Below are 24,100 nucleotides of genomic sequence, written 5' to 3'. Positions count from 1 at the left end.
CCCTAACCCTAACCCTTACCTTTATGTGAATCGGCTTGCTTTAATTTTATTTTTATTTCAATTTTTAATTTTTTTCGTCGCGCTGTGATGACGTCAAATGTGCGCTTTCGTCGAGCGCGCTTTTGTGGACCGCGGTTTTGACGGGTCACGGGGTATTTATGTATGCAAAATTAAGTGTCATTTATTGCCAAAGAAGAAAAGAAAAATTTTGGAACGGCACTTGATTTCTAAGTCAAAATCAGGGCTGAATTAAAATTACTTTACTGACCTGCTAAGGTTACTGTAAAAGCCGTGTCAGTCTAGCATAACCTAAAATCAGAAAAACAAAAACAAAAACTGATTCTGACTTTCAGATTCTGACTTTCAACTGCTTACCTTAAATGTCAATGTTTTGTGTAGAACATGAAACCATGCCACTTTGCAGATTGTAGTACTTCTCAAGCACAGATTAGTGAAATTAAAGGAACATTTCTCAAAATGCAAAGTGATGCTACATGCAAATTCATCAAATCTAGAGACTCCAACAATATCTATGAGTAGAAAACATTCCATATGAGGGAACGTTTCCTTTAGAATTGGCTACTCAAGGCTAATTTCTCAGGTGAAAAGAAAAATGACCCTCTCAAAGGATATGTGTGATCTCCTCGAAATAAAGGTGAAAAAACACCCCAGCATGAATTACTGGAGGACAATTCATCTTTTATACAAGAACACGTGGAAAGATGGAGGTTCTACTTAACGAGGAGTAAGATAGGCTGCCTGTGATAGTAATTTAATTAAATGACTGAAAGGAAGTTGCGCTGCTTGCCACACAATGTATAGCTTATTACTGTATCGTTCCATAAATCGTTTCTCTTGTTTTCCAAACTCTGCTTCGCTACTGATGTGAATAGGCTCTACAAAACACTCTACAAGGATAGTGTTAATCCAGCTTTTGAGATTAAACCATTGATGCCAGCCCCTAAAATTCTTCTTTTTTTTGCCATCACACTTTCATGTCATTTGGGCATTTCGTCAGTAATTAATACCACAGCTCTTGAATTACGAAATATGACTATTCTACTTATTTTTGATTAACCTCCCTAAGGTAGGGCTTAACATACAAAAATACATATTCTGGCACACAAATGAAGTATTTTAGGGAGCTAAAAGAGCTTATTGGGTGGCTGTTTACAGTAGTAAATGATTTACAGCCTGTTCATACAACATTTTACCATTTAAAAACACATACGACATTTTTCTGAGAATGAAATACCTTGAGATGCATTTTTGTGAAACAACATTTTATTAATATTCTACTAAAGAATGTATTCTCATTTGTAAGTTTTATAAAGTACTAATTTCAGTACATTCTCTTTTATTTAGGCCAAGAAATTTTCTTTCTGTTAATATTTTTCTTATTGACAATGCATTTAAGATGAACATTTGGAAAAAAAAAAAGAGAGGGTACATGTAGTCATCTAGTTGCAAAATTATGCTTCCAGTCATTCTGAAGTCTTGGATAAAAATATGAGAGAAATGGATGCATCACTGCCCTTCAAAGAAATTTTGAGAAGCTGCATTAATTGGATTTTAGAAATAAAAATCTCAATAGCTGCAGTTTCAAAGGGGAGAAATGCATATATTATTTTGTTCTTTGGTTAATTTTTGTTTCTGCATCATGTAACTAAGAAAAAGAGTTAGAAATCTGGATAAGGGAATGCAACATGGTTCTTTATGTCACATTTGAGTTTAGATTGCTCCCAATGTTACGAATCCTTACATTTATGCCCAAGATACAAAAAGGCAGTCTTTAAAAAATATTTACTATGAAAATCAAAATCTATCCAGCAATATAGAATGGTGCCCAACTTCAAGGTTTGTTCATTGTTATTTAAACACATTTCCAGCTCTGTATCAGCTCATCATTTCTGTACTACTTGATTCTGATACACCGTCACAACGCAAGGTTTCAGCCATATCTCTGCGGAAGATGGACATATTCTGGGTGAACCTGTAATCAAAGAGTAACATGTAAAATATCTTTCCTGTTAAATCGTTTAGAATAATATAATCTGATCCCTCAAACAAAAAGTGGCAGAATTCCAAAAACAAAGATACAGATGTCTTTTTTTTTTGGCATCTATTATAAAATGATCAGAAATTACCAGTCACTATCCATCTCTGGATAGCTCACAAAATAAAAGTATAGCATAAAACAGAATTTTCTGATGATACAATAAGGTTGAAACATTTTCCTTCTGTTCCTCAGACTGAGAGAACTGAACAGGGTTATGAAAGAATGTGCTTTCTTGGGCATATGCTTATCTTTACTGACAATTGAATCCATGTGATTGCTCCTTATGTACCATATTTTTCGGAGTATAAGACACACCAAAGTTTTGAAGACGCAAATTTAAAAAAAAAGTTTTTGCACTCTCCAAACTTCCCAAAAACAGCATGAATAGCCTTTATAGGGGGCTTGTAGAGTGCTCCTGGGGAGGTGCTCCTCCCCCAAATGAGCAAAAAACGGGCCCATTTTTTGTCAAAAAATTGCATGCATAGCCTTTAGGAGGCTTATAGAGTACTCCTGGGGGCTGGGGGGGCCAAAATTAAACAAAAAACGGACCATTTTCCACTCATTTCTGCCCTCCCCAGCCCCCAGGGTCTCTCTGAAAGCCTCCTACAGGCTCTGCACGGCCATTTTGGTGAAGAGGGTAGGGCTTCAGGAGGCAAAAAATGCTGTATTCAGTGTATAAGATTTTCAGCCTCTTTTTTGAGGGAAAAAGGTGCGTCTTATCCTCTGAAAAATACGGTACTTAATACATTTTCTCTCCATAATTAAAAACTAGACTTTTTAACCTTTTATTATATCGCTGGAAACAAATTTTCAGCTATTTAATGTTAGTGCTGCTTCCCAGGCAATAATTGTATCACTTCTATGGCAGGTGTGGACATCTAGATCAGGGATGGTGAAACTTTTAGACACCGAGTGCCCAAACTGTGCGTGCACACATGCCCAAATGGAAAGGTGTGCGTGCAGGCATGAACGTGCACACGCACTGAGATATGGGTGCGCACAGGAGGACATGCACATATGTGCAGACATGCACATGCATGGACATACATATGTGTAAACATGCAAGTGGACATGTGCGGACATGTGCAGCAGAGACCCGAAGACCAGCTGGCGGGCAGGAGGCTGGGCATCCCAACACCGGCAGCGCAGCAAGAGGCTAGATCTTTTTCTTTCGTGAGCTTGTTTCGTCGTTTGCAGGGAAACAGAAGCCCACGAAAGAAATGCCACCGAGATCTGACTAGGTTGATGGTGCGCGTGCCAGCAGAGAGGGCTCTGCATGCCACCTCTGGCACGCATGCCATAGGTTCACCATCATGGACCTAGATGGTCTCCAGATGTTTTGAGCTACCATTTCCATATGTCTGAGCTGAGGTGGCGCAGTGGTTAGAGTGCAGTACTGCAGGCTACTTCAGCTGACTGCAGTTCTGCAGTTCGGCTGTTCAAATCTCACCGGCTCAGGGTTGACTCAGCCTTCCATCCTTCCGAGGTGGGTAAAATAAGGACCCGGATTGTTGTTGGGGGCAATATGCTGACTCTGTAAACCGCTTAGAGAGGGCTGAAAGCCCTATGAAGCGGTATATAAATCTAACTGCTATTGTCTGAGGGACTATGGTCAATGGCCAGAGATTATTCAGCTGTTCTTCTGGAGGGCTCTGGATCGGGGGAATTTAACTTCGAAAGAGAATGAAATATTTTAGCAAAGTAACATGACTTCCAGGTGATCATTCATCTTACAGGCGACTTCTTATATTACCTGCTGAATGCCAATGCGGTTAAACTTTTCAATGTTATCGCTTGCATTAAAATATTATGAGAACAACAAAAATAGGCCATATAACTTCTGGGAAGCTGCTCTACAGAAAAGTGTTGAGAATAATAATATACATGTAATATAAAAGAATGAGAAATCACATGGGGTTTACTTTTTTAAAATGTACTATTTTCCCCATATGCATGTCCTGTAGAACAAAAAGAGATGTCCATATTCTGAATCAAGTCTCTAGGTCAGTGTTTCTCAACCTTGTCAACTTGAAGATGTCTGGACTTCAACTCCCAGAATACCCCAGCCAGCCAATGCTGGCTGGGGAATTCTGGGAGTTGAAGTCCAGACATCTTCAAGTTGACAAGGTTGAGAAACACTGCTCTAGGTAAAGTGACTGGACCAATGGAATGAGATACTAATAGAGATCTTAGGAGGAATACAGGAATTGGAAAATTGGAAAAGCCACTTATTTTAAATAGTTGCATCCCTTTAGAAAGAAAAGGTATATAGTTTTGGGGTGCTACTGGAGGTTCTAAGACAAGTTGCCCTGGCCAACTCACCACAGGATAATTTGACACAGGACAATTCAATGTTGCATTAATCGCTTCATTCAGTTTTCTTATCGGTGACCAAATTTTCATTGAAATTATTGTAACTCTTGTTATTTCTGGATTGATTTTATTTTATTATTGGCCAGGGTTCTGTTGAAATTAATTTAACTTTTGTATTTGTTGAATTGTCCTGTGGCAAGTTGTCCTACGGTGAGTTGTCCTGCAGAAAGTTGGCCATGTTGAGTTGGCTTTGGCGGGTTGTCCCATTCCGGCTTCTGGAGTCATTATAGGAGGTCCTGGTGACCTTAAGGCGAGAATACCTACTTCCAGACTTGGCAAATATATCAACTATATTCTTCCCTGAATACGGACTGTTTATCTACCTCACTGATGTTTATGTACTTGCAATCTCATGCTATATTAAATCTATATGGTTCAGAAGATGAATCTGCTCTAGGTATCTGATTATGCCCATATGTATCCATACTGAAGCACCTTCAATGACTACCAACGATTTACCTAGGCAAGCCATGGTTTTGTTTTTTTAATATATAAGGCTTCAGAGAACACCTGCCTGATTCCTTTCACTATCAAAAACCTGGTTGAATCACCAAGTTCTTCACAGGAAGCTTTGCTACATTTTGTCAGCATGTCAACTTGAAATCACTTGAAGGCAGATCTTCTTGCTTGTATTCTTAGTCCTCTGGAATACATCTCTGCCCCCCCCCCCACATCTCTTCCTCCCAAAATGTTGAGGAGCCTACATTCTTTAAATACAGGTAGTCCTTGACATACAACTGTTTGAAGTTACGACAGATCCCTCGAAAGCTACTTAGGAACCAATTTTACAATTACAATGGCTGCAGCCCTTCTTGGTGACATGACTGCTGGCCTGTATGGCCGTTTTCAGCATCTTTGAGATTTGAGAAGTTTATTTATATGCCGCCCTTTTCCCTGGGGGGACTCAGGGCGGCTTACAACTCGAAAAGGGGGGGGGGGAACAAACATTTAACACGTAGGACAGTACGTCATTAAAAAAACACAACATTCATACCATTCGGGTGGGTTACAGTCTTTAGCCCCAGGCCTGACGGGATAGCCAGATTTTGAGGGCTGTGCGGAAGGTCTGGAGGGTGGTGAGGGTACGAATCTCCACGGGGAGATCGTTCCATAGGGTCGGAGCTGCCACCGAGAAGGCTCTCCTCCGCGTGGTTGCCAGTCGACATTGACCGGCAGAGTTATGTAACCATGTTTTTTGGAGGTTTTTGCCAGTTTTGGGTTTTACTTTTGGCTTCTGGCTTCTGATAACACCCGCCCACTAGGCTAATGGATTTGCTTAATGACTGCTACCAAAAAATGCTTACAATTGCAGTTGTAAGTCATCATATGGCTGAACTCATCATGAGTCCAGTCATATGATGACTTACAACTGCAATAACTTATAACTATAACTCTGGGCTCGATTACAGTTGTAAGTTGAGGAGCACCTATAGATGTTGAAGACATTTCCCCTTGCCATTCATGAATTCATTTATATGGTTTTACAACGATTTTAGGAAGGATAAAGATGTTTTAAATTAGGCTTAAAGACCCCATGTTAGAAACAGCAGTGCAGAAGTATACATCCTCTTGAGAAAATATTTCCCAGTTGTCCATGAAGTTCCCTGGAATGGCTTTAGGCAGTCCTTTCTCAGGCTAACCGACATCACAGCATTTCTTCTGTGGAAGGAAGTAGGTGAAATCCCCCTCCTCCCCCTCCCCCAAACCGCAAGACAGTGCCTTAAGCTTTCCAAGAAAATGCAGAATATAAATGCAGTAAGTAATAAAACAAACCTGAATTTATAGCTTTTAACGTATGTTGTATAACCCCTCAAAATGAAAGTTAATGCATGCTAAAATTTATCATTTTACCTTTAGATATTTGTTTGTCTCACCTGTCTCTGTTTTTTACCAGCAGGTTTTGCTCGACTCCTTCCATTAGGTTTCTAAAGCACTGATGAAGGAACTCTTGCTTTTCAGAAGGCTGGCTGTTTATCAAACTTGCCCTTAATTCACTGAAGTACTGACAAGACAATGGGCAAAATAATACAATAAAAATGACTGAATTTAGCGGATCAGTGATTGTCAAACCCTGACTACAAAGCAGTTCAGTTTGGGGAGAATGATTGCCTAATTTCCACTGCCTTTCAAGACGATACTGTTCTATGGCGGGAAAGATGTCTCAAGATGATTTAATCCAACTTATAGCACTGGGACATTCACATAGATATTTTTCACCTATTAAGCCACATTAAAACAACAGCTTGAGAAAATATGTAGGTCCCTTGTATCCCAGTGCCAACAGGGCAAAAAGGACAAGATTAATGGAGCACAGTCCAGAAAGTGCTAGTTGCGTTTAAGTCATACAAAAATTGAAAGACACCAAGTCGGAGGCAGAATTCTAAAAGATGGTTTATGTAATACATTAAATAATAGGAATAGCAGCAGCATTCTTTTTATTTGGTATGTATTTATATCTAAGCACATCTAAGACCTACTTATTCTTCATACAACCTCCCTGTGGAGTAGCTTGAGTTAAGAGGGAATGGCCCAAAGGCAGATTCAGAACCCGAATCTCTTCTGTACCCAACCCAACAATAAAACCACTACAGCAGGAGTGGCCAGCTCCAGGGCTGTGGCCTGGTACTGGACTGCGGCCGGTTGGAAACCGGGCTGTGCAAGTGAAACCATCCCCCCCCCCCCCCCGGATGTGCAATACTGGAAAAGTTGGGGACTGCTGTAATATAGCACACAAGCTACATAGGAAATTTTAGCACTTCTACAATTTCATTGTAGAATGGCATTAATGACTTCTTGTAACTGTACTTAGTTTTAAAAAAAGAGCAATGATTTATTAATATGAATCCAGAAATAATATCCTAGAATATTTCTAGATTAGAAATTTTGAAAATTAGTACATGTGCTGTAATAGCAATAATAACAATTCCGAAAACCAAGCGCATCATCAACATGGTGTCCTCCAGTTGAACGTAAATTCCCATAATCTAAAGTCAGCAATGTAAATGGAAAAGTTCATTATATAATCTACGGCAGAGTTCCTCCCTGTCACTGCACATTTTCCAGAAGGAAATCAAGCAATGTACTTCCACAAAAATGCCACTGGCTTGAGAAAGACGTATCTCCACATAGCATCTAATTTTGCAACAAAACTGAAATAAACTGGCTCCAATTACCATACGACTGGATTTTTAAGGAAACGTAGCAGTGAATGTTACAAGCACATAGCACGTTTGCTGCTGGTTGTCACCCATATCTTCAATAAATAGATTTCTTAAAGTCCTCCGGCCCCACACCGCATTCTTAATTCAGGCAAACTCAGAATCTGCTCAGGATTTGTAGATAAATAATGCCATACAGATACATTTTACAATGAACCTGCGCCATGATCATTAGAATGCAATATTGTTCCAGAAGAAGGAAAATTGTGCTAGTCTCATATTTCTTACTATTCATGATTGCACAGCTATATTTCCTTGTGAAATATTTAATTCCTTCTTACACTAAAGCTGCTAAAATCAAAACCACATAATTAATATAGAGCCAGGCTAATATTTAATACTATAAATCAGAGACATTGGCTAAACAAAAGTGTTGCCAAGAACAAGATTGGGAATGCATAAGACTACTTATTTCCACCTTTTATAATGATGCAGTGACTCGGGGCAGATAGAAAATGATTAGTTTTCCTCCCAAAGTAGGAAATATTGCTTCCATCTGTAAAGGATAATATTGTGATGTCATAAACTTTTTCTAAACACTGAATTTGCCCTTATTCCCTCTCAATCATTTTAAAAGAACTGCTTCTCGTATGGAGCTTGGATTTAAATCACAATAATACACCAAGAAGATGAATGACAGTGCTATTGGATATGGTTAAAATTGGATCCTTCAGCACAGGTGAATGATGAGACGGCGCTTCTATACTTGATATATTTTCTTCTTCTATTAGTTTCCTACCAGAGCTGGGATTTCAGTTTGAATTTTAATGTATGCGGCTGCTGCTAATCTTAGTGTCTTATATTTTCCCAGCACCATCTTATTGTATAGACAATTCATTCTCCAAAGCAGTAATGCACTGCCACTTGTGACTGCCCAGGAGATAAATAGATTTGGAATAAAGTCAAAACTTGCATTGAAGTATGGAGAACACTCCAGGTCAATATCATCAGAAACAATCCCTTAGCATCTGCTGCAAGCTTGTACATGTACAGAATAGCTGATATTGTATTGTACTCTACTGAAAGAAGCAGGTTTCTTTCTGTTATCCAACTTCGGCTTGAAGTCCAGATGCCAAGTGCAACCCTCGCAAAACCCAATGATATGAAAAATACTGGAGCCACCAAGACCGAGTTTCAATGGCTAAAAACCACCCAAAGGTTTTAATGGTAGCTTGGAAACTTCAGAATTTTTGTTGGGAACTGTTTTCTTTGCGAGGCTCGGGTGCGGGGAATTGATTGAATACAGGAGAGCATGGTGAAATATTTTGAAAAACACTCATTACATAAGACAGTCTGAATTATCCCCAGGACAATAACAAAATGAAGTGTAGCAAAGGTTTGGGCTAAATACATATCAACATCAAAATATTAAAACAGGTTTGTGCATACACTTATACAGTGAGCCTGCTTGCTCCATAAAAGGAAAGGAAAGGGCACTTATTTGCAAAGCAGAAGAGTAAATGAGGCTGCCCTGAGTATGTGAGATCATCTCCAATCTTACAGAACTATTCAACAATCAATATGAAATATTTAAGAGAAAATATTGTGCAATACTGATCAACTATGGCATGGTCTCATTAGATCACAATTCCATAACATAGATAATACTATATGAAAGTATGGGCTGATGGCCAAGTTGCTACTTTACAGGATGATATCAAATTACAAATGATAATTTCTTAAGAAAAATATGCTTTCAATCCTGAAGATCAAACTTTCCAGCCAGGTCATAATAAATTCAAATTGCTGCTAACCAATCATCTATAGTTCCTCTTTTAATTCTTGCTTAGCACGAGTAATTGATTTGTATTATTGGATTTTCCTTCTATCACTGCGGAAGAGCAAGACTGTTCTGAGATGCAACATAAAACATCTCAACTCTAGGAGTTCTCATAGGAATTGTTGATCACCCTCCTCTGTTCTACATAATAACAGGCACTAGTTGATGCCATCTGAGTTAGAACCTACTTTGACCTCCACTGAAATTTAGGATTGAAACTTCCCAATGGATGATCTATTACTGGAGATGAATGACGATGTGCAATCTCCCAGCAGCTCTTAATATAATGGAAATTTTGGTGAGCTATCACAACAATAAAATAATAGAAATAACAGCTATAAAATGCAGACAATGTCTTGTGATATTTTGTAAATGTGGAAATTAATGTTCATGACGCTCATCTTAGACAAATCATGTATGCTTATCTCATATTCAAGGAAGGCAATGGATTCAACAGCTTTTGCTATCAGAACAGGACATCATGAGTTCAAGTTTACACTTTTTGAGCATTTCTATTCAGATTCCCTTAAAAGGGGATGCAGAATTCAGGTTGTTTTTTTTAGCAGAATTCAGTGCTATGTCTACAAGTAGACGTCCCATTTATAGCTATGGGATACTTACTTTTCCATTGAGGAGTATGAGACCCAAGAGTGGTCTTGATACAGACCATTGATTTCTACAATCCTCAAAAATTATAGTGTTCATAAGGATGGACATCATCTGAAAGAAAGAAAGAATTTTCTTCAGAAAAAAGTATGTGTTGAAATATTTAATATGCTCATTATACATCTTTGACCACAGTGCTGGAATTTGGATTTAGTATGAGGCTTAAAAAACAGACAGCAAAGCTCTTCTGGAATATACAAAATATTAAAGAGAGAATTCATAGACAAGGAATTGTAAAAAATGATTATTCCTAAATCAGTCAGTAATCATGTTGTTACCCTTCAGATAAATATTTGCACAGCCTATTAAGAGATACCGGATCAATTCTGGGCAGGATGCAGTTAAAAATTTTGAAGGCACTTTTATCATTGTCCATAATTTGCTTTGAAATTTTAAACACCTGCCTCCAAAACAGTATAAAATAAAAAAGCAAAGAAGGCAGAACACTCACATTGACAGCACAGTACCCTTTAGCACAAACAGCAGATAATGCTTAATCAGGTTTAGAGTATTACACTTATAAAATCTGTCCATTAAGCTGTAACATACTACTGTTATAAATAAAGCATCCAACCCAATATCAAACACAAAGAAAATGGGGAAAAACCTTAAATTATTTTTCCAAGGCCAAGAAGTAACAGTGAACTGAGTCCCTAGAGAACTAACCACACACTGCAAGCCAGACTGTAATAACTGCCCAAGAATAAGTCAAACAACATGTTTCACTAAATGAAAAGAGATATTCGGAGCCCTGCAAATCACTCAGAACAAGGAAATTATCAAAGATTACTTGAAACTTCAGCACAAAAAGTACACTGTAGAATAAAAGCAAGGCTTTACTTTATTGCTGCCAGTACATGTGGAGAGCAAGCCATTGTCCAAGCCCATAGCTTTTATAAAATAAAGGGACACAATGGATTGTGTATGAAATATGCTAAAATGCCTTTGCTCTATATACATACCCCAATATTAAAATAATTTTAATAATTTGCCTATGGAAAAAGAAAGACATTTCTACATTATTTTGATATTAAATCTACTACAAAAGCTCAGATAAAAAAAGAATATACTTCTTGTTGCTTTTACATTGTATATGAATGCTCTGGCATTCCATCTATTAATTCACCCATTGTGGTGACTTACTTGCAAAAAACAACAAACCTTGGGAACATCTCTGACTAATTTCTACCACAATCTCTTTAAATACGATATTTCCCCCCAGCAATAATTTCTTTAAATCAGCTCCTTATTTGGGGACATAGACTTAACGGTCTCAGATTCTGGCTACATATAGGTTATCTTTAGCTTGTTGGACTTCAACAACATGCTTAGGACATTGTGGCAAAAGGTCTCGTAGATTGTAGATTCTAGGGAAAGTAATTCCATTTTAGCTGCGGTGGAAAATTTGAAAATGGAGAAGCAGCTGTTGGGTGGCGGGGTGGGGGGAAAATGATGAATTCTTCTCCAGTAAGTAATTTCCTGAAGGGGGCAGCTGGTAGACCAGGTCCAGAAATCCACTGCTTTAGCTAGCCACCTAAACTTCTCTCTGGGTTCACTCGATCCAGCTTTGCACTAGATACTGCTAAGAATCAAGCTCCCTTTCCAATTGTTATAAACACTTTCAGCCTGCCCAGGTTATAAACTACTCTTAACCAGAGGCAGGAGAAACAAAACTAACCAGCTGACCTTTATTCTTCCAGGTACTCCTTTTAATGTCCACACAAATGCACGCCACAAAGTCTTGGATCATCACAATTTACAGTAGAACCTCTGATCACGACCATAATTCATTCCATAACTTTAATCAGAACCCGATTTGGTCATGACCCAAACCTAACCAAAATTAATGCAGCGGCCACAAATGGAACACTGTTGTTTGTAAACGAACAACAGGAAATTTGGCCCTTACCAAAACAAACAAACCACGATTTGGTTGTGGTCAGAAGTGTTCATGACCAGAGGTTCTACTGTATATAGCGCCCTGTTGTCACCAAAACCAATGAAACTGGGAATAGTTAAACTGTGAGCCGAGGTGGCGCAGTGGTTAGAGTGCAGTATTGCAGCCACTTCAGCTGACTGTTAGCTGCAGTTCGGCGGTTCAAATCTCACCGGCTCAAGGTTGACTCAGCCTTCCATCCTTCCATTTTACCGAGGTGGGTAAAATGAGGACCCAGACTGTGGGGGCAATATGCTGACTCTGTAAACCGCGTAGAGAGGGCTGAAAGCCCTATGAAGCGGTATATAAGTCTAACTGCTAACTCATTGGAATCATAATGCTTGTTTGAGGAGGAGAAAGAAAGAAAGAATCTAAGAGCCCAAACTATATAAACCCCCTGGGATTTATGGGGGAAAAGTTAGTTTGGTCTCTTTATTTTAGTTTCAATGGAACAAAGCTAATTTAAACTGAGACCTGAAGATTTCCAGATGAAGAAACTTTAAGGCTTTTTCTTCTATGATTCCAATTTACCCTTCAAGCTGAAGTCTCATATATTGAGATGATAATTTCCTCTCTACTGATGGATCTAGATGACTTTGAAGATCTCTTCCAAATGTATGAATCTATGTCTCTTGGAAGCTGTTGCTCATGCAAATCGAAATGGCAAGTCTTTAAAGACCTACCTAAGGAAAGGAAAGTTACTGGTGCTTACTTTTCAGCACAAGTGGGAGAGATTAAGAATTCAAAAATTGGAGGTGTGGTTACCTCTGTCTGGACAGAGTACTGGCCAATTTCATTGTCTATTTTGAAATTGGCTTGGATGGTGGCTTCTTAAGCTGGCTTCATTTCCAACTGATCTTAGATAAGAGCGTAAAATTTGTCTCTGGTGTATAGAATTTAGAAGCTGCTTAGTGAAACAGAATGCTTGTTTCATCCTGCAGCGTTTTCATTGTTAAAGCATTTCAGGCAACAGTAGGCAAGAGCATGAGCAGGCAATAGTAGGCAAGGCATCAATGGCTTGAATCTACAGCAGAATTCATAATCTTCAAAATCTGCCATTGCTTTTTATCTGCAATATTAGTGTCCAACGGTCCATGAGATAAAATGCTCACTCTGATTACCCATGAAATGTAAAATGGCCCTGAATGAATATCTGATTTTGTGTATCAGCTTCTAACTTTGCCCAATTTTCTGAAGCCTCCAGTAATATAGTTTGCTTTGAAAGAAATATATAAATTTAAGAGGAGAACATCACACACAAGAATTGTTTTGCTCCCCTTTATTATGAGCTTAATACAAAGCTAAATGTGAATTCAAAGATTGCTGCTGGCCTGTGATTTTGACAGGGTGGATAACTAGCCAAGCTGAACTATAAACTGGGTTGTTTTTAAAACTCAGATAAAATATTAAAAGCAACACAAGGTAGATGCAAAAAAAAGAAACTAGCCAGGTGCTGAGCCATTTACTTAGATGCTAGTCTCCAAAATAACAGGAATATATAATTGCATAGAAGACTGTGTTGCAGATAAAGCAAGATGCTCACAAAAATTAAATTTATGTATTTTGCACAAATTATGTAAACAAAGTATTTATATATTTTATTTGAAAATATCTCCAAGATGGAATGTAATAATAAAAATATTTAGACTAAAATAAAAAACCAGAATAGAAATAAAAACAGGGATGGGTAAACTTACATATCATAGTAACAGCAGAATAATTTGTCCAGCTGGCCTAAATTCATTTCTATTGGAATCATAATTTGAATTTACCAAACCTGAATTAGAAATCTGTTTTGAATGTTCTTTATAAGTAATATTTTAAAAAATCATTAAGACTTTAAGACTTTCGCTAAAGTCCAAAGTGAGTTTTTTAAGAGTCAGGTTAGCATGGCTACCTGGAGTGTCATGGAGGGTAGGGTATTCCACAAAGGGATACCACCTCAGAGGAAAAGTGACAATCCAGATGTTGTAGCAGGCCATTGTTCCAAGTTCGTAATAGGTTTCAGGAAACTAATTATGATGAATTGGAGACAAACCTGCGATTTTGGGAAAAATTGTAATCAATGGAGAATATGAACAAAATTTAGAAACAAATGAACATTTATGTCTGTGCGTATGTATGAACAGGATTAACATGGAACATTTTAAACCTGAGTTAGCACTCTGATGTTTTTGCTATAAAAGAGGAGGGGAGAAAGATGCCATTGTACGTTGCTTTTCAATATACAAGATAAGGGAGATAATAATGGAGCTTTCTTTTGCTCCACTTAGACATTGGAGAGGGAGAGCACATGCCATGTCTAATTTTGAGTATAATATTTTATGGAAGTACCAACAAATTCAAAAAGATTCAGATGAAGGCAACAATGATAAAAGGTTTTTTGAATAGTTCACAAGTCAAGAAAACTTGAAGGAAATGAAAAATTTGAATTTATTGCCTGTCTTTTTCATAGGTGAATGATCCAGAATTGAGCATTGCCCTCTGGATTGAACCTTGATGGAAGGTAGGTCTTTTTACTCCAGAAAAAAAGGTCAGTTTCTCTGGTAAAATAGAGTTGAAGCTTTAGATATGTGGGAGAATTGAAGCCAAACATGTCATTAGCAGAGTATAAAAGGTATTTTTTTTATTGCAACCATGTAAATAATACTCCTAGTGCACCCTATTAACATTGCATTTTATAATCCTTCCAGCCTAATCAGATTACTGTACTTTTAATCGCTGTGTATAGATATTCTCATTCCTACCCAGTATGATAAAGATGTAAAAGCATATCATGTGTCATCGTTCACAATTAGCAAAGAAGTTCAAGCTCTTCACCCAAACTATCACTAGCTGAAACAGAAATAAAAATAACAGCTTCTGCAGTGTGGATCCTCATGTACTGATCACTGTAAGTAAACTTCCGTCTCAGGAGCAGCCCATATTCTTTCTTTCTCTCTTTCTTTCTCTCTCTCTCTCTCACACATACACACACTATTTAGAAACCACCTATGTCCATCACAGAGTGACTCTGATATAGTTTGTGTTAAGCATCTCAGGGTAACCTCCTCAAGTTAGACAGGTTAGGCTGTTCACAAACAAGCCTATGAAAACTCTATTTAGGACCTCAAAGACCAACTTGGATAGAGACCTGTATGATATAAATCAGTATGAGACAGTTTAATATGTTCAGCACTCCATTCTTCAATTCCCTATTAGTATATATTAACAATTGCATCAATCACAAACTGCTGTGTATAGTTCCCACTCATTGTTCATCACCGAGCAACCTTATTTAATTGATTGACACTGGTTATGGGAGGTTGGAACTACATGCAGTCTAGGACCGGAGCAAAGTAGATTTCGAAAGAGACTCAAATTCATTGACTTTTCTTTGAAAATTGGTTGAAAGAGACAGATGTCATTAGCACCTCTACAAGAAATATATATATTACAGGGAAGGTAAGCCCCAGCAGTCACTGGACTTCACTGGTATAGCACTTCAGAAAATAGATGGGACTCACATATATAGTGCCAATTTGATTATCTGATGATGTTTCTATGATCCTCGCAACCAATTTCATACCTGAATTCCATACACAGTAAACAAAATGAAGCACTTCATCTATAGGCAAGTAACAATGGCTCTGGCAAATATTTCCTGAAACAGATTAATTTGGAGTTGACCTGTTTGTTAGCTATAAGCTTCTTTGGTCGTTAAAGTGTATGTTAATCCCACCCACCCCAAAACCCCTTCACTCTCTTACATTTCCATGTTTATTTCTATACCTATTATCAGAGAATCAAGAAATAAGGTTTGTTTATTTCATCAATAATTTCCTAAAATTTCCCCAATAATTTAAACACTCTTGATGCTGAAATTTCCTACCTACAGGAAATATTTATGACAGGTAACAGATGATAGAAAAGTATCTATTGGAAGTCTTCTGGGAATTTACAAAAAACCTGTAGAGTTTGTCCAATATCTTTATAGAAGAAAATAAAATGACAATTTTACATAAAATGTGTAATTCTCTATTGTTCTTGCTATTTTGCACTCAATCCCTATTCAATCAACCTTGGTCCTGAAATCTGTCCAGCTCTGAGCTAAAACATTTCTCTTCTAATCAACACAGGCAAAAACAAAACAAAACAGAACAAAACCAAACCCTCTTAGCAGACTGAAGAAGATTCAATTTCAATCCCTGGCAACTTTAAAAAAAAATGTGGGGGGGGGATCTCGGGGGTAAAGATATTCCTTTGCCTGAGGCTTTGGAAATCTGTTGCCTGTGTCTCAGACAATACTGGGCAAGATGGACCCAACAGAATGTACATATGGAACCATTATTGAATTTAGCACCTTTAATACTCAGAGAAAAAGTCTCACTGTAACCTTTGTCTCATCCGTTTGTTTCTAAGGTATATAAAAATAAAAGCAGCACTCCATCTTGCATTACCTTGTACAATTGTAACTTGTCATATAAATAAAGACCTTTGTACCAAAGTAGAGAATATTTTATAGGGGATAATGAAAAATTTCCAGTGTAAATCTTGAGAAATAATATTATGTTATCTTGAAGTCAAACCAGCTAATAAGCTGATTTCAACTAACCAACCAACCAATCAAATTTATACACCATCCAGCTCACTATATAAATGACTGGTAGATTTACAATAAAAGAGAGCATAAAACAAATGAAAAATATACAAATATTGTTAAAAGATGAAGAGGGAGTCCTCAAGGCACCAGCCACCCCAAGGGCTGTATACCACTCTTGGATCCCCATGGCTAAAAGAGGGGGTGGGGAGGTGTGTTTTAAGTTCTGTAAACCACTTTAGATATAAGAAGTCTTTATTTTAAGCAGCACTTTATTTATATTTTCACACAGATATACAGTAGTAAGTGGGAAGGAGTTGGTAAACAATGGATTCAAAAAGAATTGCAATTCAGGTGGTTTAGATTTGCAAAAAGCAAATCTATCAATGGAATATAGATAAGTAGAATGGAAGAGGAAAAAACAACAGCAATCACTATCAGTTTTTGTCCTTTCCCCCCAAATTAATGAAAGAACTGGTTCAACAATAGAACCACTTAATGGTGGGTTATTTGAATAAGCAAAGGAAGAAGGACAAAGTTAGGATCCTTAATTTAAAAAAAAACATTTCTCTAATGGAATTGTGGTTTAATGTTAAGGCACGAAAACTGGAGACAAACTGTCACAAAGAAGAAGTACAATACAATCTGTTATATTTTTGAAGGACCTTTGTCCTCTTTACAATTTTAAAACAGGAGTAAAAAACCTGAAGTCCTCTTTTTAACTTTCAACACTTGCAAGACATTCTTGTAGCTTCAGAGGTCCTCAAAATTAATTAAAAACAACACGTTGTCTACCTGCTCTTTAAAAAACATTGCATTTGCATTAAAGCAATGCTGTGCACACAATGCACACAATTTAGGGCAAAAATATGAGCTAATATCCCTTTCTGAAATGGAAAAGATATGATAGCTAGGAGAAGGCAATTTAGATCAGAGAAAATAGACAATCCAACTCTTTTTCCTGCTCACTAATCTGCCATTCCTCAAATTATTTGTTCCAGAATCAGGATCCAAATCTGTATTTTTAAAGAAAAGATGCAATCACTCCTCCACATTGAGTATTTGTTTTCTGCAAGAAAGTGATATGCAAATATTATATATTTGCAAGCAATATATAATTTGACCTTTACGTCTTTAAACTTTCCATCTTTCCTACATCCAAGATGTATTGGAACTGCAGTTCCCAGAATTCCCAGTAAAACCATATGAATAGCAATAGCAGTTAGACTTATATACCGCTTCATAGGGCTTTCAGCCCTCTCTAAGCGGTTTACAGAGTCAGCATATTGCCCCCAACAACAATCCGGGTCCTCATTTTACCCACCTCGGAAGGATGGAAGGCTGAGTCAACCCTGAGCCGGTGAGATTTGAACAGCCGAACTGCAGAACTGCAGTCAGCTGAAGTAGCCTGCAGTGCTGCATTTAACCACTGCGCCACCTCGGCTCTTAGATTGCTTAAAAGTATGTTTTTATTTCTAGAGTCAGGAACGACTAGCACATATGTGCAAGGGGAACCTTCACATTTACCTTTATACTGAAAAAGGACTGGGCTTGAAAAGGACATGGCTATCAGACTTCTCCCTAGCAAGCTAGACCAAAATCAAATGAATATTAGAAATTTAAGAATTTCTTGTGTATTATAGAAAAGCTAAAAAGCCATCATGAAAGAATCCCAGTGGTAGCTCTATATCAAATGCATGTTTTACTTTCACTATATTCAATGTTCAAATTCTTGTTCCTGTTTCTCCTGACTTTATATAAAGGGTTGAAACTGAAACTCTTTTGGATGGGATGAGCATTTCTTAGGTTTTCTTTTTAAATTTTCGGTAACATCCAGTTCTGGTCTCTCCATCTAGCTATCTGTTCTGTTTGTGTGAGAATGATCTCTGCTTATCACTTTTTTAAAAATGTATTTTGAATGCAGAAATCCTAGCATCTCTAATTAAAAGGATGAAAGACAAAGCACACCAAGGCTTTAATCTTAAAGGACTCTACTCTTCCGACAATGCTACGTAGTTGAGGTTAAAATAACTTTAATGTAACTGAGATGGCTTTTTTCTACTGATATTATCATAGCAAGAAAAGAACAGGCACACCTGTAAAGTGTTCCTGGGCATGTAAAAGGAATAGTGAGACTGGCATTTGTATAACTATGCAGAAAAGATTGCCCAAACCTGCTCACCTCTGGATGAGATGGGAAAAAAATATCAGACCAGATATAAGGCAATTATAATTGCACTTCCCAATTATTTTCTTCCTTGATTCAGGAAGACATTTAGAAAATAACGCTCAGACTTATGTCTCTCAGTTTACATTATCAAATAATATGTAATGGTATTTCTTTACTGATTAAAAAGCTAGTAGTTTATCATCCTTACATTTTATTACAGAAACTACAATATTGACAGCTGGCAAGCCCTTGAAAGAGCTGACAAGGTATTAAAGCAAATCTTTAATCTGAACGTAAATCCATCTGAAATGGGGAGGCAGGAAATAGAAGTGTGACTTCCTTAAAAACGATAGCTATAATCCATCTGCTGCACATACAAACAAGTCTTGAGAGAGAGAGAGCTTATAATAAGACAAGACTTAGGTGCTTTTGCTGCTGTGTTAACTCAGCTCAAGAGAATATTGCTGAGACTTCCTCTTATGAAAGTGAAGAGAGTTGTGCCCGATTGGGCCACATGCATAGAACACAGAATAATCGTTGGAAGGGACCTTGGAAGTTATCTAGTCCAACCCCTTGCTCGAGCAGGAGACCCTATACCAATGATGGCTAACCTTTTTGTCTTCGCGTGCCAAAAGTGCATGTGCGTGCCCACACCCATAATGCAATGTGCGTGCAACACCCCCGTGTGCTCCGCCCCAGCAAATGCATACGTGACCCTCCCTGCTCTCCCCCCGCCTCCCTGAAGCCTCCTGGGACCAAAAATGGGGTGAGGGGGGCACCCGCCCATGCATGCATGCGCAACCCCCTGCCCCCACACATGCATGTCTCCACCCTCTGTGCATGCATACATATTTCCTGCATGCGCAGAGATCTGAAAATCAGCTGGCCGGCGGGAGGCACACGTGCATACGCAGTGGAGCTGAGCTGGGGTGACAGCTTGCATGCCCGCAGAGAGGGCTCTGTATGTGCCACAGGTTTGCCGTCACGATCCTATACCATTTCAGATAAATGGTTGTCCAATTGCTTTTTTGAAAGTCTCCAGTGATGGAGCATCCACAAACTCTGAAGGCAAGTCGCTCCATTGGTTGATTGCTCTCATAGTTAGGAAATTTCTCCTTAGTTCTAGGTCACTTTATTTTATTTATTTTAGTTCTGGTTGCTGGTTTTGTGTTGCTTCATGATGCTATTCATTGTGAAGCAACACAAAATCAGATTATTATTATTTTGCCTTTTTGCTCTTATCTATTCAAAATTCTACCCAAACTGTTTGGGTAAGCAAAACAACTGACAGACGTTTCCAAACTTTGTATCTATCTGTGATTTTCAATGTGCAGATTTTTCTCCCGCAAGGCTGGAATAACTGATGGCATAAAGGATTCGCTGAATAGTCGATTGGGGTGTTGTTTGGCATTCTTCAACCTGAAAATTCACAGAAGTCATTTCCTGACAGTGCATAAATGCTACATGTTGGAGATTATGATGAACTTGAGGTATTGGTCAAACATTTTTCTCCTTTGGGCAATGCAAGCATAAGCCTTTGTTGAAATTACTCCCAATGTGTCTACCCTGAATTTCCAGGGATTGGAGAGCATTGTGTCTTTGGGCAATCAGTATCATGTGATTAATGAGAAGGGGAAAAAAACATAATCCGTTACAAGGGTCTCTTGAGAGAAGAAAAGGTACAGGCAGCCTATTCTTTTGAAGACTAGCCTATCATGCCTTTTCTAATAATGGACTTGGCAGCGGGGTCATAGAAAAGCATGTTTTTAGACAACCAATCACTTTGTATCTGTCCCTAAACTTCTGCTGGAACCTCTCTTATCCATTTTACTCATAACTGGTTACAGAATCTATGCCATCCTTTTTCAGTACATGATAATGGCAAAGGGAACTTCTCTACTTTTTTCTATTAGAAATTGTTCTGAAAAAGATTATGTTTATCAGGCTGCTGCAACTACAAGTTTTTCAGGATGACACCTTCCAGGTACTCTGGACTACAGCTGATCATCTGGCTGGGCTGATATTAAATGCAGCGCCTCAATTAAAGTACAATATTGTGGAATACATTTTTCAAAACGAGAGTAGGAAGAGAAAGAATGTGGGGATTACTTTTCCTGCCCATCTCATAAGTTCTTACTTTGTAGTGATTCTTATTTGGAATCAATTTTTAAACTTATTCACTTTCTTATATACAACTAAGTATTACTAAAAACTATGATGCTTAATAAGATTTAGCAGATCTGCCTAAGTTTTAAATTTCTTATTGAGCAAAGAGGCTCCCAAAGGATCATCATTAAGCAAGGTAGTATTTAGGAGACATGCTGGAAATTTGCATTTTTCAATGCATCCACTTATAGTGTCTTTGCTTTAAAACTGTTTTTAAACACTTTGTTCTAAAACTTGCCCTGTGACAAACTTGCAACTTGCAACATTCTCATAAAATGACTGCTGAGGTACTTAATCAGAAAGATGAAATACAGACACCATGAAGTTGGCAAGCACACCTACATATTGCACAATAAAAAGTAATCATATTTTTTCATTTCATATAATTCCACATAATTTTGCATAACTACTATCTAACAGAAGGATTTAAATCTTCCTGGATATTTCTTTTCTCTGTAACTACTATACTAATGTGTTCATCTTCTTGGATTTCTCTGATTAGCTGATGTTCATGAAAATGTTTACTGCAGAACAGAATATTGTTCTTCATGGCAAAAGAAAGTTGATTGACTTTCTGTGAATTCATATGAAATGAATTAAACAAAGGCTTCTATTTTTGCTGCTCCAATGACAATACAACCCCACAGATACCGAACATAACTCAGCAGCAGAGTCCTCCTCTACACCAGCATGCATAGTTTATGTAATGCAAAGAAAGAAACAAGTTATGGAATCCTACAGTGTCTTATTCAATAAATACAAGCTAAGATACTGCTCAATCTTGGGAACATTGAGAAATGTGTGGACTCTCACTTCAACATGCTGGCTGGGAAATCCCAGGAGTTGAAGTTCAAACATCTAAAGTTCCCAAGGTTGAGAAACAATTTGGTGGGATATGAGTTGCGGTGCTGCAATGGTTAGAGTGCAGTACTACAGGCTACTTCTGCTGCCTGCCAGCTGCCTGCAATTTGGCAGTTCAAATCACACCAGGCTCAAGGTTGACTCAGCCTTCCATCCTTCTGAGGTGGGTAAAATGCGGACCTAGATTGTTGGGGACAATATGCTGACTCTGTAAACTGCTTAGAGAGGTCTATAAAGCACCGTGAAGTGGTATATAAGTCTAAGTGCTATTGCTATAAACAGAGGAACAAAAATAGGTATGGCTGCTTTTTAAAATTATATATATATATATATATATATATATATATATATATATATATATATATATATATATATATATATATATATATATATATATATATATATATATATATATATATATATATATATATATATATATATATATATATATATATATATATATATATATATATATATATATATATATATATTGTTTCTTCCTTCTCTCCTTATTCCCTATACAATGGCCTAAGGGGGATCACAGTTAGCAAAGTTCAAAAACCACTCAAAAATATTCATGGGAAATTTGTAGTCTTGGAGACATAGATCACTTATCCCTACTTAAGGGATTCAGCAGACAGATTCAGCAGATTTCACTTTAAACTCTTATTCATTCTGAGAGTGAAAGAGAGACAGGTAGTGGGATGAAATGTAATATAAGAGTAACTTAAAATACTTGTTTCCATAAATTTAATATAGGCTTTTAAAATCAGAAATTGATTATGTATTACCTATATGATGATGTCACCTATACAGAACGGCTCCATTTAAAACAGAAGAAATATTCAACAATGGTCAGCTAATTAAAACTGTCTAGGAATGAAAGATGCAATCTTCCATTGCAATTTGTTTTTCAGACACTGAATATGAAATCTCTTATATACATTTTACAAAATAAATAACAATCTTTGTTTTTAGAGGAAGGCAGATTAGTCGTTTGAAAACAGGGGAGTATGGTCAACAGCTGAAGTAAAATTCAATTAAATGTTCAACTTGCCATTTGGCCACATCCATTGTATTCTGGAGTCAAACTGGAAATAGCTTTGACTGTTTCAAACTTTTCATTATCTTCAGAGGAGAGAAATAAACTTGTAAAAGAAGACCCAGGTAAAGCAAAACAAATTTTGCTATGCCAGCCCTACTAGAATTATAATTTCATCAAAAAAACCTACAGAGAAAGCTCCCATTACCGAGTTAACAGGAAGGAACTGTATTTCTTAAATTCTTTGCACTTAGTATTCCTCCAAATGTACTATCAAAATCAAGCAGTGCATTATAAATATGCAACAAAGTTACAAATAAGATGCAAACACTAGCATCCTAATGTTTTCATTTAATTACCCTTGAAACGCATTCTATTTAATATTCATTACTCAAAAGCCAATTTAAAAGGGAAAGAGGTGATAGTACTTATTCAGAAAGACATGCTTTCATTCACAGCAATAGTTATCTAATATACGGAAGTTAATAAAGCAGATTAATCTACAAGTCCCTTTAAGCCATCACTGAGTTTAGAACAACTGCCTCTTTGACCTTTAACCCTCCTGCTGTGCACCAGTAGCAGGTGCCAGCTGCGCTAAAATGACGGCTGACGTGGTTGAACGCAAAGGTCTTTTCTTACTTTGCTTCGACCAGCAGTTGACCCTGTAGGAGCAATTATTTCATCTGCGGGCCTAAAGGGTACGAAAACCAGAAACTGATAAACAAAAAGCATATAGACACCAGCTGCCTAGCCTGAGGGTACACCTCGTCCCATTGACACCTCTAGCAACTTTTTTTTTTGAAAGCCGAATTATACACTTTTTTGTCTCCATCCATACGGACTTTGCCACAGTTGTGAACGTCACTCCTGCTGCCCACAAAACTGTATTGTTAACTGTTTCATATGCTTCATTTAGACAGTAATGGTCCTATCAGAATGATTTAACTCTGTGTTTTAAGGGATGCAAATGACTTAAGTAGCTAGAACAATGCACAAAAAGACTCTGGAATAAAATAGCAGATTATTCTGTAAACATTTGTGTTCATCATTTAGGTATGTTGTAATTTTACCCAATTTTAAGTGGCATAAGTTGAAAGACATTTGCCTTATATCTGCATCAAAACTTCTGGAACTTTTGTTTTGTACACAGGGTTACTCTGTCAAGTTGAGTAAGAAATGTAAATTATTTTAAGTGCAAAAGTAGAGCAATCGATATATAACAATTTACATGTATTGTCAAGGTTAGTTTC

At 37.4% G+C, this 24,100-nt stretch overlaps 1 protein-coding gene across 1 annotated transcript in view; it reads right to left on the bottom strand.

The window, feature by feature from the left end:
* Nucleotides 1–1,273: 1,273 nt before the first annotated feature.
* RANBP17 (RAN binding protein 17) overlaps nt 1,274–24,100 on the bottom strand; it is a 187,488-nt gene continuing 164,661 nt past the window's right edge. Inside the window, exons 26-28 of the mRNA XM_014056469.2 lie at nt 10,052–10,150; nt 6,307–6,434; nt 1,274–1,993 (exon numbers count right to left, since the gene is read on the bottom strand). Coding sequence (XP_013911944.2) covers nt 1,897–1,993; nt 6,307–6,434; nt 10,052–10,150 — 324 coding nt within the window. The 3' untranslated portion in view covers nt 1,274–1,896. The remainder of the gene's footprint in view (nt 1,994–6,306; nt 6,435–10,051; nt 10,151–24,100) is intronic.

The sequence above is a fragment of the Thamnophis sirtalis genome, unplaced genomic scaffold (assembly GCF_051295495.1).
Source record: "Thamnophis sirtalis isolate CommonGarterSnake01/CBP01778 unplaced genomic scaffold, rThaSir2_p1.2 scaffold_5, whole genome shotgun sequence".
Lineage (NCBI taxonomy): Eukaryota > Metazoa > Chordata > Lepidosauria > Squamata > Natricidae > Thamnophis > Thamnophis sirtalis.
The sequence above is the reverse complement of the archived record's forward strand: the minus strand, read 5'-3'. Positions and strand labels throughout refer to the sequence as shown.